Source organism: Stylophora pistillata, chromosome 5 (genome assembly GCF_964205215.1).
Source record: "Stylophora pistillata chromosome 5, jaStyPist1.2, whole genome shotgun sequence".
NCBI classification, from domain to species: domain Eukaryota; kingdom Metazoa; phylum Cnidaria; class Anthozoa; order Scleractinia; family Pocilloporidae; genus Stylophora; species Stylophora pistillata.
Genome location: NC_142523.1, coordinates 36,623,673 through 36,640,611, shown reverse-complemented (window position 1 = coordinate 36,640,611; position 16,939 = coordinate 36,623,673). Strand labels below are relative to the sequence as shown.

At 40.3% G+C, this 16,939-nt stretch overlaps 2 protein-coding genes across 2 annotated transcripts in view; both read right to left on the bottom strand.

The window, feature by feature from the left end:
* LOC148731745 (FYVE, RhoGEF and PH domain-containing protein 2-like) overlaps positions 1-16,939 on the bottom strand; it is an 87,574-nt gene that overhangs the window by 36,971 nt on the left and 33,664 nt on the right. The gene's annotated exons all lie outside the window — the stretch shown is intronic.
* Positions 437-16,375, bottom strand: LOC148731750 (uncharacterized). The gene is made up of 11 exons (XM_088760785.1): positions 16,290-16,375; positions 15,927-15,986; positions 15,381-15,446; positions 15,060-15,113; positions 12,006-12,167; positions 11,422-11,499; positions 10,901-11,242; positions 10,043-10,135; positions 9,275-9,339; positions 1,990-5,453; positions 437-1,321 (listed from the first exon to the last, which is right to left on the bottom strand). The coding sequence occupies exons 1-10, from the start codon at positions 16,339-16,341 to the stop codon at positions 2,001-2,003; spliced, it is 4,425 nt and encodes a 1,474-aa protein (XP_088616911.1). The 5' UTR covers positions 16,342-16,375; the 3' UTR covers positions 437-1,321; positions 1,990-2,000.

The following is a 16,939-nucleotide window of genomic DNA, read 5'->3' as shown; positions in this document are numbered from 1 at the left end:
TGGTATAACGATTTAAGATGCATTTAAAAAAGGGGTATGTACAACTTGTGGCAAGTCAAAAACTTCAAAGGTAAAATATCCTTAGATTATTGGTAACACCAAAATTGAAACCTGGTACTTAGCTTATGCTTAAAGCTGTTCGGAAAATTATAAATTAAATTGTTGCTCGTGTCTGTGAAAATGACTCGATAATAAAACACATAAAGTTTCAGATTGATTATTTTACAAAAAGTTGCTGAATAATCCCAAGGGAGACAATGTAAATTTTGTTAAAATGTTTTGTCTTCATAATATGACTTCCGTATGGCCGTAATACTAGCTACTCAATATCCACAGACAATCTGTCATCTGGTTTTCATCAGTATAAGTCCCCAAAACTGAATATAATGAAAGACCAAAAAGAGTTTTGAACTGTACATACTTATTGTTGATCGCGTTGTTTTTTTTTTGTTTTTGTTTTTTTTTTTCTAAGGCACACACATACATATACAATTTACATTACATTGGCTATACAAAAACGTGATACAACTAAGAAGAAAAAAAAACAACAATACATTACAATACAGAATAGATGAATAAAAGAAAGGAAAAAACAAGTAAAAGGAGTAAAAAATTACAGATATCAATCAAAAGGCACCTACGAGTTACTTACAATCTTCATTATTACAGTAGAGCTTACGTATAGCTATAGATATATCGCTTCGAGTCTTTACCTCCTTTTTAAAGTATTGATTTTTCGAAGGGGAGAAGCAAAATTAGTGAAGAGCACATTTCTCTATTTGCCATTGCATTAACATTTTATTTTGGAATTCTTTCGAAATCGGTTTTTTCTCAAGACACTTACGACCGTGGACATACTGTTTCAAAAGAATAACAAATAAGTGTAGTCTGCGTCTTGGGTATTCTGATAATTGATAAAAGTCGGATGTTTCATTAAAAGTAATTTGCTCATTAGAAAGTTCAATTTCGGTCTCGTTTACGCGGTTAAACCACCTTAACGCTTCATAATAAAAATATTTTTCTCGGAGCAATCCAGAAAAGTATGCTCTACTGAATCTGAACTAGGGCAAAAGGTACAAGTTGAACCATCCGTTAATCGAAATTCGTGCAGTTCTTTTTTGGTTACTATAATTGATCGCTTTGGTTGCAATTAAAGTCCATTATTTAATTATTGCCTCGCAGCAGGTTGTTTAATACTTCCAGCCGCTGCTTAACGTTTAATTTGTGGTTTCCCTCTGTTAGTTCAATCTGCCATCGGTCGATGCCACACACCAGGGATCTAGTCATGTCTTCTCTGCACAGAAATTCACTCTGTAACGACCTAAAACAAAAATGAAAGAACTACGAGATATAGAGGCATATACAAATTTGAGTTTTTTCTTGAGTTCCTGTGAGGGACTCTAAACATGGGGATGGGGACCCTAGATGAATGAAGTAACCTGCCTAGGCGGTGTCGAAAAATAGCCCTCGTCTTCATACAATCTTACAACCCCGGAATCCCAGGGTGAGAGATTGTTGGCGTGCTTGCTCATGTAACATGAACGAAACACTGGGGGGATCACCCCACCTTGAAACGTTTACATGACAAATTGTCGGACAGACTAAGCAACCTGACAAGACAGGTTACCCCCCCTCATCATGTAAAGGTGATTAACATAAAATAAGAGATTATCTGGACAGGCGGGTCCCACCTTCCTTAACCTCCATGTAAACAGCCCCAACAAACTGAACCTAAGTCCCGTGCTTTATTCACGCAGTGACTCAACTCAAAACACATGTCCTTGGTTTTATTGGTCTCTTTGCATTATGCGCCTTCTATCTCGGCTGTTCGATCAAAGTGAAGTTTAAATAAAATAAAACTGAATTTGACCTCAGAGTAACTGAAAAAATGTACAAATCCTAATTCAAGAGTTGTCAATGTAAGGATAAAGTAATGATTAACATCTCACTTTTCTCGTTTTGATTAAACAAAATTAAAAGCGCACTCACGTTGAGAACATCTACATCTCGGTCAATTCAAGGTTCACGTCATCTCCAATGAGGACAAAAGGCGCCCAGTAATACGCTTTTCTAAACATTTCAGTTTCTCTCATGCACTTCGTGGCTTGATCGACAGCCTCACTGGCACTCCTCCCTTCAGCCATGGCTCCGTAAAAATATTCCATGAACATCGGAGTACCATGGTCGGCAATGGGCCACAGGGATACCAGAACGGATCGAGCACCGGCACCCAAGAACGCTCGTGCAATACCAACCACACCTTCGGCCAAGACCTCTCCGCAGGCGCTGTGACAACAGCTTAACACAACCAGCCTTGCTCGCAGCCCAGCTTGCAAGACGTCTTCTATTCTCAGTAAATAGTCTTCCTCTTGAGCTTGACGAGTTGTCCTCTTGATGTTTGGTGCCAAAAAAATTTCTCCTGTTTCTTTTTTACCATGTGCTGCAATGTGAATAAGGGCAACTGAGGACATTCGCCTTAATACCTCGTACTTTGTCGCCTCCTCTCCAATAAGAGGAGCAATGCCGATGATTTCTCCAATCATCTTCACCTCTTTCCTTGCACCCGGAAGTTGACTCAGCAATTTCTCCTGATGAGTAACTTGTTTGTAACACGGATCCCCCACGAGCAGCGCACCGGTTTTAACATGAAATTCTTTCGGGCAGTCAGTGATTGATTTTAAAATGGATAAGGATGGAAGCACTCGAATCCTGAAAGATTCGCACAGATATCTTGAATTCGAATCCACCAATGCTGCGTAAGGCACCAAGCAGAGTGGACCTTCAGGAACAAATACAATCTCCTCCCCTTCCACCAAATCAGCGATAGGAGTAACTATGATATCATGGAGCTTCCTCAGGGCATTTGTCATCGAGTTTCGCAAGGAGTCCTCGTTCGCTCCTTTTCCATCTCGGCCCACTTCAGGTAACCTTATTTCCCATTCAACAGCAGCCCTTTCACTGACTTGTGAGAGAGTAGCCTTATTCAGAGAGGTGATGTAGAATTCTAATTCATCCTGGTAAACAAAGTTGTTCACATGCTTCGTTCTCGATCCGACGACTTTCCCATTCCGAATTACCCACGAAACAATGTAAGGTCCGGTTATTGCTAGAAAAACTGCATCTGATAAAACGTTTTTTACTGAAAGGCAATCAGAGCGTTTTCCAGAGCTCGACCGAGCGTAGGCTTGTACAAAGTTATACTTTGCATCCACCAAATCTCCTAGAGCCTGTGCACGTCCCTCCTCGGCAGCAAAAAGAGCTTTGACATCCTCACCCTGTCTCAAAAGAACGCGCCAAATACCCTTGTATGCTGCTTGGTAAACATTTCGGAACGAAATCTTCCATGCATCGTGAGTCAGAAGACCAGCCAGAAGCTCATTAAAAACCTCCACACTGGAAACAAAATAGTCCAGGGCCAATTGGAGACATCCCTGCACTTCATAAGTGAGAGCAAGATTACATTGAGTCTTGGCCATATCAAGCATTTGCCCTTCTTCTCTGGCAATTTCTAGACTGGTTTTATAGTACTCGATGGCTGTTATGAACTGTCCTAGACCATGATAAGCATTGCCAAGATTTCCATGACTCCTTCCTTCTCCATCCTCATCTCCCACTTCTTTGGCAATTTCTAGGTCACGTTTATGGTACTCGATGGCTGTTTTGAACTGTCTTAGACCATGATAAGCATTGCCAAGATTTGCATAACTCTTTCCTTCTCCAGCCTTGTCTCCCACTTCTTTGGCAATTTCTAGGTGACGTTTATGGTACTCGATGGCTGTTTTGAACTGTCCTAGACCATGATAAGCATTGCCAAGATTTGCATAACTCTTTCCTTCTCCAGCCTTGTCTCCCACTTCTTTGGCAATTTCTAGGTCACGTTTATGGTACTCGATGGCTGTTTTGAACTGTCCTAGACCATGATAAGCACTGCCAAGATTTCCATGACTCCTTCCTTCTCCAGCCTTGTCTCCCACTTCTTTGGCAATCTCTAGGTGACGTTTATGGTACTCGATGGCTGTTTTGAACTGTCCTAGACCATCATAAGCATTGCCAAGATTTGCATAACTCTTTCCTTCTCCAGCCTTGTCTCCCACTTCTTTGGCAATTTCTAGGTGACGTTTATGGTATTCGATGGCTGTTTTGAACTGTCCTAGACCACGATAAGCATTGCCAAGATTTGCATAACTCCTTCCTTCTCCAGCCTTGTCTCCCACTTCTTTGGCAATTTCTAGGTCACGTTTATGGTGCTCGATGGCTGTTTTGAACTGTCCTAGACCATGATAAGCATTGCCAAGATTTGCATAACTCTTTCCTTCTCCAGCCTTGTCTCCCACTTCTTTGGCAATCTCTAGGTCACGTTTATGGTACTCGATGGCTGTTTTGAACTGTCCTAGACCATCATAAGCATTGCCAAGATTTGCATAACTCCTTCCTTCTCCAGCCTTGTCTCCCACTTCTTTGGCAATTTCTAGGTCACGTTTATGGTACTCGATGGCTGTTTTGAACTGTCCTAGACCATGATAAGCATTGCCAAGATTTGCATAACTCTTTCCTTCTCCAGCCTTGTCTCCCACTTCTTTGGCAATCTCTAGGTCACGTTTATGGTACTCGATGGCTGTTTTGAACTGTCCTAGACCATCATAAGCATTGCCAAGATTTCCATAACTCCTTCCTTCTCCAGCCTTGTCTCCCACTTCTTTGGCAATTTCTAGGTGACGTTTATGGTACTCGATGGCTGTTTTGAACTGTCCTAGACCATTGTAAGCATTGCCAAGATTTGCATAACTCTTTCCTTCTCCAGCCTTGTCTCCCACTTCTTTGGCAATTGCTAGGTGACGTTTATGGTACTCGATGGCTGTTTTGAACTGTCCTAGACCACGATAAGCATTGCCAAGATTTGCATGACTCCTTCCTTCTCCAGCCTTGTCTCCCACTTCTTTGGCAATTTCTAGGTCACGTTTATGGTACTCGATGGCTGTTTTGAACTGTCCTAGACCACGATAAGCATTGCCAAGATTTCCATAACTCTCTCCTTCTCCAGCCTTGTCTCCCACTTCTTTGGCAATTTCTAGGTCACGTTTATGGTACTCGATGGCTGTTTTGAACTGTCCTAGACAATGGTAAGCATTGCCAAGATTTCCATGACTCCTTCCTTCTCCAGCCTTGTCTCCCACTTCTTTGGCAATCTCTAGGTCACGTTTATGGTACTCGATGGCTGTTTTGAACTGTCGTAGACAATGATAAACAATGCCAAGATTTGCAGAAATGTATCCCTCTGCAGCCTTGGCTCCTACTTGTTTGGCAATTTCTAGGTGATGTTCATGGTACTCGATGGCTGTTTTGAACTGTCCTAGACCATCATAAGCATTGCCAAGATTTTCATAGCTTCTTCCTTCCCTGGCATTGTCTTTCACTTGTCTGGCCATACGTTCTACTGTCTTGTTTAAGTCTTCCTAAGGGTTTGGAAATGTGTCGCAAACTTTTATTATACTATTATTCGAACACTTAGTTTTAGGTCCGAATGAAGGTCTTGCATTAAAGGCCACAGACAACTAGTTTCCTTGTTAGACCTTCGTGATTGGTCTATGAGATACACTAGTACAAAGGTTTTATGAATCCTCGTTCGATGTGGATTTTCGAATGACATGTCGTCTTTGTGAAAGTGACTAAGCGCTAAAAAATGAGGTGATAGAGGGGCAGGCTTATGTCTAAGCCATTGAAATATGCCAATTGATAATGATTAGAACGTAAGTATTTTTTACAAGACTTCGGCCTAAAGGCTAATCACTTTTTGATGTTCTGGGTGGGAGTAATGTCATCTTAAACAGCTTGAAGATAAGTTTTGTCTATAGAAGGGACTAAGAAAAACGGAAATTATTTCAGTGTGGATGTCTGACGAAACAGAGAAATTATTTATCACTGAAATTGAATGTGACTTCGGAAAGATCGACAAGTGTTAGGTGCTAGACAGCTTCTGAATTGTTCCTCTCTGTCCCCTCATTTTCCACTATGTGCACCAATACTCTTCCAGTAAGGCGGCAAACAATCTTAGCTTATAATAGAATTATAATACGACTGAAAACTGGTTCTTAAGTGCGTGGTTCGCCGTTCATTTCAAATACTAGAAGTTTTAAGTCACGTGAAAAATACACACTGACGATTTAAATGGATAGAAATAGTTGACGTATGAAATAATTTCTGACTAAAAATAACTGTTATAGTTATTTAAACCATCATAATTTTATATTGAGTAGTAAAAAGTGCCTAAAAAGTTTTTCAGATCGACAAAAAGGACCAAAAAGTTTTTAAAATTTGATTTTTGTTTTCAAAATGGTGACAGCTTTGCCGGCAAAAACAGAACCGACGAGATCGAATTTATCTTGCTCTAGGTGTGACTCAAATCTCCCCTACGACCTGAAAGCTTTATGACTTTGCGAATACAATCCGAGAGTTATCGGAATCATCATCAAACAGTTAGTTGAACCTTGTTTATAAAACATATTAACTATTAACAGTAATGTGCGCTCGTCCGAGGCTCTCCTAAGGTGAGCAGACTCGGTTGCCAGCTTGCTTCTGTCATAGAAATTGAATTCATAGGAATGTGACATTTAGAACTAAAAAAGGATGAACGAGTTACCGAAACGTCATTCAAAATTATTATCGCTCATTTTTATTCTTAAAGGCTTGTCCAGAGCCCTCGGTACACCTTGAGTTGGCAGAGAAAAATAATACAAGGTTCCTAGGGCATACTTAGCCGCTAATATTTTGCACCTAATAGACGAGGGATCAATCGCCATCCAATACTGGCTACTACATGTCCGTGTGATCGTAACGACACAGCGATGTAATTGGTTGGTTTACGTTACCAGATCTGGATTAAAAGATGTGAACTCGAGATGCTCGTTTTAACCTCTTTAAATTTTTTTGCCGCCTAACATAATTTCAAGAGAAAAATCGAGTTTCCAGATGGGATTTGAAACCACGACCCTCTGTGATCTAGTTGGATGCTCTAATCACTGAGCTACAAGAGACTCAATGGTGAGCAAGGGTCTATTAGTGGGTATTGACTAGAACCGCATCACGCGGCTACACAGCCAAACCTCAGCTAGCGCATAGAAGCTCACTAACAGCATCACGCTGTCACATTAGAGCATCAAATGCATTAAAGCATCACATGCAGCCGACCAGCCCTCAAAGTGAGCATGTAAAGATGAAATAAACAGTTTTTAATATAGGAGGAAAATCGAGTTTCCAGATGGGATTTGAACCCACGGGATTTAAATACCCAATTGAATACCCAATACCCACGGGATGGGATTTGAATATCCAATTAGTGGGTATTGAAGTCAATACCCACAAATTGACCCTTGCTCACCATAGAGTCTCTTGTAGCTCAGTGGTTAGAGCATCCGACTAGATCACGGAGGGTCGTGGGTTCCAATCCCATCTGGAAACTCGATTTTTCTGTTATATCAAAAATTGTTTATCTCATCTTAACATAATTTCATTTAAAGAAACAGTTATGAAGGGATTCTCAAGTTTACCTTTTCTTGCTGTGGCTTTATCTCTCCGGATGCGATTGTCTCCCCAACACACTTGTTTAGTAGATGACGCAATCTTTCCCTATTATCGCCTATCTTCGTATCGTTAAGTCAAATGAAACTGCTGGGAGGAAGGGTGGAAGGCTCAAGGTTTGTTTAATTCAGTGTTTTGGTGAATGCCATGTATAAACTGCAAGACGTCTTTATGTTCTAACTGCAAAGTGCCTTTTTGGCTGTTGAAAACTCGCTGAAACCACGTCGCAACAAAGATTTGAATGACCTTTAAGACAAAATTGTCGATAATAACTGTACTTACTTTGCAGTTCACATAGTCATTTATTCCTTGTGCAATTCGTTTAAGTGGTCCACTTTTCAGCTTTTCTTATTGTTCGCTTTGCCACTTTGTCTGCCTCTTAAATGTCATTTTATACTCATTAACATAAATTTGAACGGGGGATAAATTGTGTCGAGTCACTTCGAGAGAAATCTGCGCAAAGGAGCAGGGATTACTAACAAATGCTTTCCAAATATCACTCAGTATAAAACAATGTACGGATATCGTACCCTTTTGACCAAGAAAGAAGAAGCGTTTTGCCCCATATGCACTCATTGGAAAAGTCTGATCGCTAAGTTCTGATTTAAGATAAATTGACAGTTTGTGACATGTAGAGAGGCAAGGAATTATTGTTTAAATGCTTGAGTAGAAATGGAATGATTGATCTCTTAAGATGATAACTTGCCAAGGCAAGGAGAATTACATCTTAGCGAAAATTGACACAACAGGAACGTTTTTAATACGCTCAAAAAGGCTGAAGAACTATATATAAGTATTTCGTGATGTTTTGACGGGATAAAAGAAAAGGGCATCTAAGAATTACAAGAGGTTTCAAAGTTTGTTTGTTATAAAAGGAAGTAAGGGGCCACCAGTTTGATGCAAATGGCATACACTTTAAGAATTATGGAACGAGCTCTGGGGGACAACGGGTGGATTAGGGCTTTAATCGTCACACAGACTAACAGATGACGAAAAGATAGAACTGTGACAGCAATAGAGAAACAGCGAATGAGTGCTGATTAAGATGGAATTAGAACTGGCAGTTTCAGAGGGGAAGGACAACGGCTGGGAAGATTTTTATTTTAATTGACATTCCTGAATCATAGTTAGAGATGGAGAAAAGCTGTGAAAACACAAGAACTATAGGGAGAATGGCAGGCAGATTAAAATATTTTAACCTCAACTGGGGCCAGCATCAAAGCGTGTTCGCAATCCAAAGAGAACCTTTAATTTAGATGGAAAATGAAATGTGCATTGCACGAATGTGGAAAGAGTAAGACATTAAGATCCACCACTTGTCAGTGCTGGGTGACGAGGTTACATGTGACTAAGACATATTTGGGCAGGGAAGACGCGATACTCTCCTCGCGGCCTGTTCGCCATTTGAGCGCTTTGTTTTGTATGTCTGCAAAAAACCTCAAAAACTTGGGCCTGTTTCTGAGATTGTTGACAAATTGGTATCTATTGTTCATGTCAGGACAATGGATAATGTATCGTTTTTCCTGTGCAAAGCGGGTGTGCAAGATGTCGATAGCTGAGGAAAAACATGAAACGGCGCAAGATAAAGCTCGGGTATTGCTTTTAGCTGGATAATCCGTTATCCTTGAGGCCCTGGCGATGAGGAGAGTTTGATTAGTCTCTTAGGCATTATAGCAGTAGATATACAGTCAATAAATACCTCCAACTCGTAGTCAGAGCTTAGCGACAGGTGGTGTTTCTGGTTGAGAGGGTTAACATATTTTGCTGAAGGAAAAGGCAATCTTCAAATTACCGCCATACATCGTCGAGAAACTATCAGTAGTTCTACCGTACATGCAGAAAGCCATGAGGATGTTTATAGCAGAGGACCATGATCATACGAAAGCTAATAAAAGAACCGTAGGGGTATCGGTATTAACACTGAGCTTTATTGGAGCAAGGAAGGGTAAGAGCGAGGAGAGCAGGTGGATTTACGAGCCAAAGCCTAGGCGAGTCTTAGCGGTAGAATATCCAGATGGAAGAAGAGGCTGTTGTTTGGGCCTTTGACACCTAAAGTAGTTTCCTAGCGGGGCTAACAACATACGAGCTTATCCCTTATTGCAAAGCTGTGAAAGAGGTCTTTGGACCCAAATGTAAACTATCGGTCAGAATGGAAAGGTTGGTGTTACGTTTGATGCACTTCAAGGCATGATTCTTGTAGGACCGAAATGATTAGGTCATTACAATTGGCTCAAATTGGCTCTTTAACTTTTAAACACCAAGTCTTCCACGTGTCGACAATACTACCGTGTGACATGAGTTCGGCTACTCCCTATACGTCCCCGAAAATTGAACGAGCAGGAAATCTATCATTGCAAGAGAAATTGTAGCCTTCGATAAATGAAAAGTGAGGCTTGTAAAAATATCAGTGCTCAAAAGAAATGAGTGCACGCTAAGCCCAGCCATACTTTTGGCAATCAGACCTAACCTCTGACACGGAGGTCGATACCGCATGCCTCTTCACGTGCTAGCCCTGTAAAGCTGTCATGTGACAGGAGGATTTCAACAAAGAATGCAGAATCTGAATGAGGTGACGAAGACCACGATGAAAGCGATCAGGAAATACAGACAGACCATAATTCAATAGATTAGTAAGTTGAACAGCCTCCCGGTCAGCTCAATGGATAGAGCGCTGGACTGTTGTGCGGGAGGTCGAGGGTTCGAGCCCCGGCCGGACCAACACTCAGGGTCTTAAAATAATTGAGAAGAATTTGCTACCTTTCTATAACATCAAGAAATGGTTAGATATTCTAGTCTTCTCGGATAGGGACGAATAAATGGAGGTCCCGTCTCCTGCAGGGTTGGGGTAGGAGACGTTAATTTCCCACACACGAGATTACTGTGTGATGGATGTCCTCCCCTGGGGTGGGATGGGTGGGATATCGGGCGCACTTAATTTGGAGCCTCGCTCTGTTGTGCGACCCTCACCATACTCTGGAGAAAGTGATTAAATAAACAGCAACAACGAAGTGCAGAGTTACAATAAGAACATCTGCAGAGTCGAGATTGGCAACATTGGAAAAAAGTGCTTAATGGACCAGAGCGAGACAGAACGAACAAAGCGCTCAAGTCATGACCCTGCGTAACCAAAATTTTCCTTCAAGTGCAATTACATTTTTATAGAGTTTGTATATCGATTAACCTTTAAAACAGCTGGATTTAGACATTTTAGTTTTAACCGATTTTGTTAATTATTCAGCACCATAGTTTTAGCCTCAAAACGAAGGCAGATGTAGTGACCATAAATGATGAATAGTATGCTCGTCGTCTCTTTCCGAGACCTAACGAGTTAAGAAGGAAAATAGAATAACATAGAAAAGGTGGTTTCGCTTCAAGTGACCGTTTAATACAGGTGGAGGACAATGCAAAAAAGGCCCTTGAGACTCATTCAAAGGTGACCACGACCGCTTAGTAAAAGTGAAATTAAAGTAATCAAGGAGAAACAAATTCAGTACTTTGACAACTGTCCGACTAATATAGGGTGATCGCTTAATACAGGTCTGACTGTTGTTTGAAGCACTTTTTACATCTTTTATACGAATGAATTTCTCAAAGGATATAGCTAGTCCTTTCTGACACCAGATCTTTGCTTCATCATACAACTTAAGCTGTACACAAGCCTCAGCTCCTATAAAAACAATGTTTGGTGGGAAATAGTTAAGTGCTTTTATTGAGAAGACAAAAGATTGGCATTTTCAATACACAAAAGATGTTTTCCAGTGTGTGACCACGTAGATATGAGCCGAGACATTTTATGTCAACGTAGCCAGAGCCTTTCTACTGAATGGTGGCTAAAGTAAAACTTACCTTTCTTAAGGGCTTTGGTGAAAGTTGGCTCCAATTGAACGGCAACCGAGGCATCATCCAGGCTGTTTTCAAAGTTTTCTAAGAGAGGGATATCATACAACAGTAAAAAGAGTATCCGATTCGCCTTTAAACTGGCCTGTTTACTACTATTTCGAGTTTTTTTCACGGCTGAGTGATAAGAAAACCAGCTCGATCATTTCACCTACGATAATGAGATAAAAAGGGGGACTGGAGAGGAGGAAGAGTAGAATACACACGGGAATTGACGGTGTTAATGGGATTGGCTTATTTATTTCCCCCCTATTTTTAACATTAGGACCTACAAATTGAGCTTTCCTAACCTCCAAACGTTGAACAAGAGTCGTGAGTGATATAAAGCTCTCTTCGGGGCTTTTAGTCCAATAAAAGTTGCAAGATACGGATTCTTTGTCTTAAGTAGTCATTATATTACTGGATATTCTTGAACTTGTTTGGAGTCATTGATAAACGTTCAGAAAAAGTAGCCTAAAATGGGACCGCATAATCCTTTTCGAAGATGAACTTTTAAAGTAAACTACAAATATTTTAACATTCAAATTCCATACCTAAATGGAAATGTGCTGCTGCCCTGTTCCTGTAGAGTTTGGCTGTCAGCCGATTATCTTTGCAGTTAAGTTGAAGTCCCTCGGTGTAGAGTTGTATTGCACAATGATAATTTTCCTGCGTGTATTCTTTGTTACCTTGCTGAAGACAGTCCTTTCCTATCACTAAAAACGCAGGGAAACGGAAACGTTACTCGATATGACCACTAACTTGCAACACCTAGGATACCCAGTAAAGTAATGCTCATGTCCAAAACTATACAAGTCCATTTACTGAGTGCTCATTCCTCACATTTTTTCAAATGAAACATGGGTTTTACGATTTTGAGAACATTTTGAGCAAGTGGATCAAGAAAATGTGATCCACAATGACAACAACGATAAAACAGCCTCAACAAGAAAACCAAAGACTTAACAACAGCTTATGGCAACAAAAGTAAATAACTGGTTTAAAGAGCGGGGAAACACAAACAACAAAGGCGCGATAGGTTAGATTTATTTGACATTTGATTGGCAAGTCCGTGACGACATTTTGAAAACAATCGTTAAATAAACTCAAACAAAACAAGAGAGGTTTTGGAATTATATTTTCCATTAATGTACGTTGCCGTTCACAGCATTCCATAATTTGAACTATAACATAACCAAAGTAAAGCGCGCGTTCTTACTGGCCAATTTCGTGTCTACCATTTGCTCATGGATATTCGTTGCTGACATGAAGAAATGCAATGACTGTTTTCCGCACGCTTGTTTTTTCTGGTCACGTAATATTTGTTACATAAATAGGAACTTTTTTGCTTCAATGTATCGTTGTCATGCTATAAAACAAATGCTCATCACCATAGCGTACGCTACTCAGCTGTGTATGCCATAAGAAGGTTTACTAAGCACTCAAGAAACCAGAGTCTCTCTCGGCTATCGCCCCGCGCGACCCTTACGCTTCTGTGGTACCTAAACACCTCCCACGTGCATCCATTACTCAAAATTAAACGCTGTGGTGTTAACCATTCACTAATTTTCAAGATGAACGGTTCACTTTTTCAATTTACAATTTTTAAAGGTTACCTATTTGTTTCTTTAGGGTACAGAAACCACCTTTTTTTCCCGTACGACGGTAGTAATAAGAGTTCCTCCCAAAAATATTAACATTTCACTTCGTTTTATTTGACAAAATTGAAAGTTTTGTACCAAATCAGTTCGAACTCTTGATCCATTTTTTGCAACGTTCCCACGTTTTCTCACAGCGATGACTTACTGATAAGAAAGATTATCACATTGACAAGTTTGTTAAAGACCATAGTTACGGATATTCGTGGCCGTAAAATTACAAGGTGGTAACAAGATTGAAATAATTTCAGCCTTGCATGACAGACGCTTTAGTATGTAACATCTACACTAGTATCAGATTGCCTCCCGTCTTCAACTTCTTCGTCAGAGAATGTTTGATCTACCGGTATAAATGATTGAACTGTCCTCTTTCAAGTCCACAGTGAAGCTCAGTTTTACCCTAGAACTTTCTTAAAACTTAAATGTGTCCGAAAATGCCAAGAAAAACAGACGCCTCCGCTAGCTTACGGAATCTGGTGTTGTAAACAATTTCACCATGTGGAATGGATGAGAATTTGAAACGAAAGCAGGGATAAAAACCAGTCTGTCGTCGGTAGCTATGCAAGGGTAGCTTATTGTACTGATTTCCTAATCAAACACGGTACTTACTGTAAAAGGGTGCTTGGAATTTCTGCGTTAACCACAGGGTACCTAATTGCTGCGAAATGCGATATTTGGATTTTGAAATATTGGTAATTTTCAAAAGTGTTCCGTGAGCTCCAGATTAAATAAAATGGTCCCGTTTTTGACTAAAACCATGCCTGTATCCTTCCTATACAAATTTCTAAAATTAATATGAGCCTGCTTTCCTTAGCACTTTTCATAAAAAAAGCTCATTTGCCTCTACTCGGGGCACTGATTTCCGCCATTTTACGGCTACCGACGCTCGTTTCAGTTTCGTGAATTTTCTAGGATAAAGATGCAAGTCTGAAAACAAAACCTCACCACGTTTCTATGTTCACTACAAAGTATCTCTGGGAAAAATTTGAAGGTTTTCAATTTTTCGACCATGTGCCACATTTTTCGATTTCCACTCGGTCAATTCACAACGTCGCTCGTAAATGGCCACTAGTGGGCAAAATATTAAAACAGCTACTAGTGGCCAAAAGGACAAAGCGGTACCTTGTGGCTAAAATGGCGAAAGAGCCACTTGTGGTCAAAATTGCCAAACGGCCGCTTGTCGGCAAGATTCGTAAACGGCCACTTTTGGCCAAAATGGCAAAACAGCCGCCAGTGGCCAAAATCATCCAAAACGGCCACTAGTGGCTAAAATCTCAAAACGGCCACTAATGACCAAAATCTTAAAAACATCCGCTAGTGGCGAAAATGGCAAGACGGTAACTAGTGACCAAAGCTGCAAAACGGCCACTAGTGACCAAAATTGCAAAACAGCCACCAATGGCCAAAATTGCAAAACAGCCATTAGAGGCCAAGAACGGAAAACGGCCACTAGTGGCCAAAATCCCAAAACGGCAAGAAGTGGCTAAGATGGCGCAACGACCTCTAGTGCCCGAAATGGGAAAACGGCCCATAGTGACCAAGATTCCAAAACGGCCACTAGTGGCCAAAATGGCGAAACGGCCCCTGGTGGCCAAATTTCGGAAACGATCACTAGTGGCTAAAATATCGAAATGGTTACTAGCGGCCAAAATTTCAAAACAGCCACTAGTGGCCAAAATTACTAAACAGCCACTAATGGGAAAAATTGCCAAAAGGCCAATAATGGCCAAAATCCCTAAAGGGCGACTATAGTAGCCAAAATCCGAAAACGGCAACTAGCGGTTAAAACGTTTTGTGATATTTTGTTAGCTTTGGCTTGCGCTTACATTGCTTTGGCTTTGGTTTAACAACACTTAAATGAAAAGCGCTTTTAAAGCAGCGGTTTAACTGTAATTGTTAATTGGATGTCTGATTTAACGTTTAGTTCAACGCATTGGTTGTCTCACTTACCAACTAAGGGGTCTTCGTCTGGATCCACATGTTGATCACCTGAATTGTCGCTCTCTGAAATCATAGCAACGATATATAAGATATAATTTGCGCGTGATAGAAGTCAACTTATTTTCGACTTAGGGACCCTTAATGAATGTGCAATTCATGGAATATACAGTTTGATTTCCATGCACGTTGTTAACCCCACTGATTGGACTAACAAGGCATCAATTTGATTGAATCGATATAACTGACCCTGTTTGTGGACAGGTTAAACTCTTCCTCATCGAGTTTGTATCAATGGCACATGCTAAAAGCTGATCACGATCAATTTCTCACCTGACGAATTGTTGACGGCAAAGTCCTCGTTTCCTTCAGCAGCGTCAACTTGTGCCTCTTTGAGAACTAAAATGAAAGGGGTGATGATAACAGCATAAACAATTATGATTTCTAACGGTCCTTTGTATCTTACTCTTTTATCTCCTGCCTTTTACCCTTCTGTTGAGAAGAATCTGCCCTAAGTAGGTAATTCAGTTTCCGAGAGTCAATCGTTTAACTTAACTCGGTTAAACATCGATCTTGCAGAGTCCCAATCAACATTTCGGCTCGGTAAACGATGTTCAGAATGTAATTGTTTGCATCACCAATTCTCATCGCTGATCTTTTAAGCCGCTCCCTGTTAGTTTGGTTCCTAAATGTTTTTTATATTGTATTTTTTATGGAGCTCGCCTTAGTTTTGGTGCAAAAAATCTTGGTGATAAGCACCACCAATCTTTTGCAGAAGAAATTTCTTTGTATACCAGGCCGATATTTCTATTCTATACCAGGCTTACCCTCTCTCAGTTAAGACTTCAATAATTTCACTTAGTTTTCTGACTTATTTACCTTCTACAGACGTATTGCTTGAATCCAGGTTTTTGTCACCGGAAGTAGCCTTACTTTTGTCTGTTAAAGAAATGACAAAGAAAAGACCTTCACTGTCTGTTTTTTTTTTTTTTTTTTTGCCGCATATTGGGTGTTCTGTAATTCCCTCTTGAACTGATTCTCTTTATCGTGATAAATTAATTTTCTTTCGATCACAGGCGCGATTCTTGGATCAAACCAATGATCGCGCAATTGAAGACTGGTGTATTCGACGTTCGCGATACAGAGACTATTCGTTATGCTCATCATAGCTGACAAATGACGGTTGGAGTTGTGTCATTTTAATTAAGTTTAAAATCTGACAAAGTCTAATTTTTTCCTCACCTGAGAAACTACTGTCGACGTCAGCAACGGCCAGGTTTCCATCAGCTGCCATATTGGTCTCTTCGTCAACTGAATATAAACTAACGGTTAATTAAAACAGGCGCGATCTGGGGTGATTTTCATTTTTTCACCCCCTAATACATTCCAGGATTTTCCCCATAAAGTCACAATATTTAAGTATAAAATAGCTTAGAATACTGAAAAAAATAAAATTGCACAGCGATGGTGCAACTTTTGAGCTGTGAAGAAAATTTATCCATTATTTTAATTTATTATTTTTTTCACTCGAAAGTTCAACTTCTCTTGCAACATTTCTAAATAACCCTTGCCATTCTCAGGTCGTTTTGTACAAATTTGGTTGATTTATGTACTTCTTTTGACGATTCACGGCCCATAGTCGCTTAACCAAATAAACTCACGACAGTGTCGGAAAAATCTTCAAATTTGTTGCAGGGCCTTAAAACCTTGGTTTGAAGGTTGGAAAACTCTACGAAAAAATTGTATGATAGAAACATTTCAAGTTATTTTGCCTTGTTTTAAGCAGAAGCTGTGCCAAGTCTCACCTAATTGTGGAGCTTTCTAGATAATTTCACGCAGATTTAGGCTTACACACATTAGTAGTTTAGATTATCTCTTGCTTATACCTTTTG

Excerpts from the sequence above, each read along its gene's own strand:
- LOC148731750 (XM_088760785.1), bottom strand. The coding sequence starts at position 16,341 with ATGGCAGCTGATGGAAACCTGGCCGTTGCTGACGTCGACAGTAGTTTC. Across the intron at positions 11,500-12,005 it reads AGCAGCACATTTCCATTTAG|AAAACTTTGAAAACAGCCTG; the intron begins GTATGGAATTTG and ends TCCCTCTCTTAG. Across the intron at positions 11,243-11,421 it reads CACCAAAGCCCTTAAGAAAG|GAGCTGAGGCTTGTGTACAG; the intron begins GTAAGTTTTACT and ends TTGTTTTTATAG.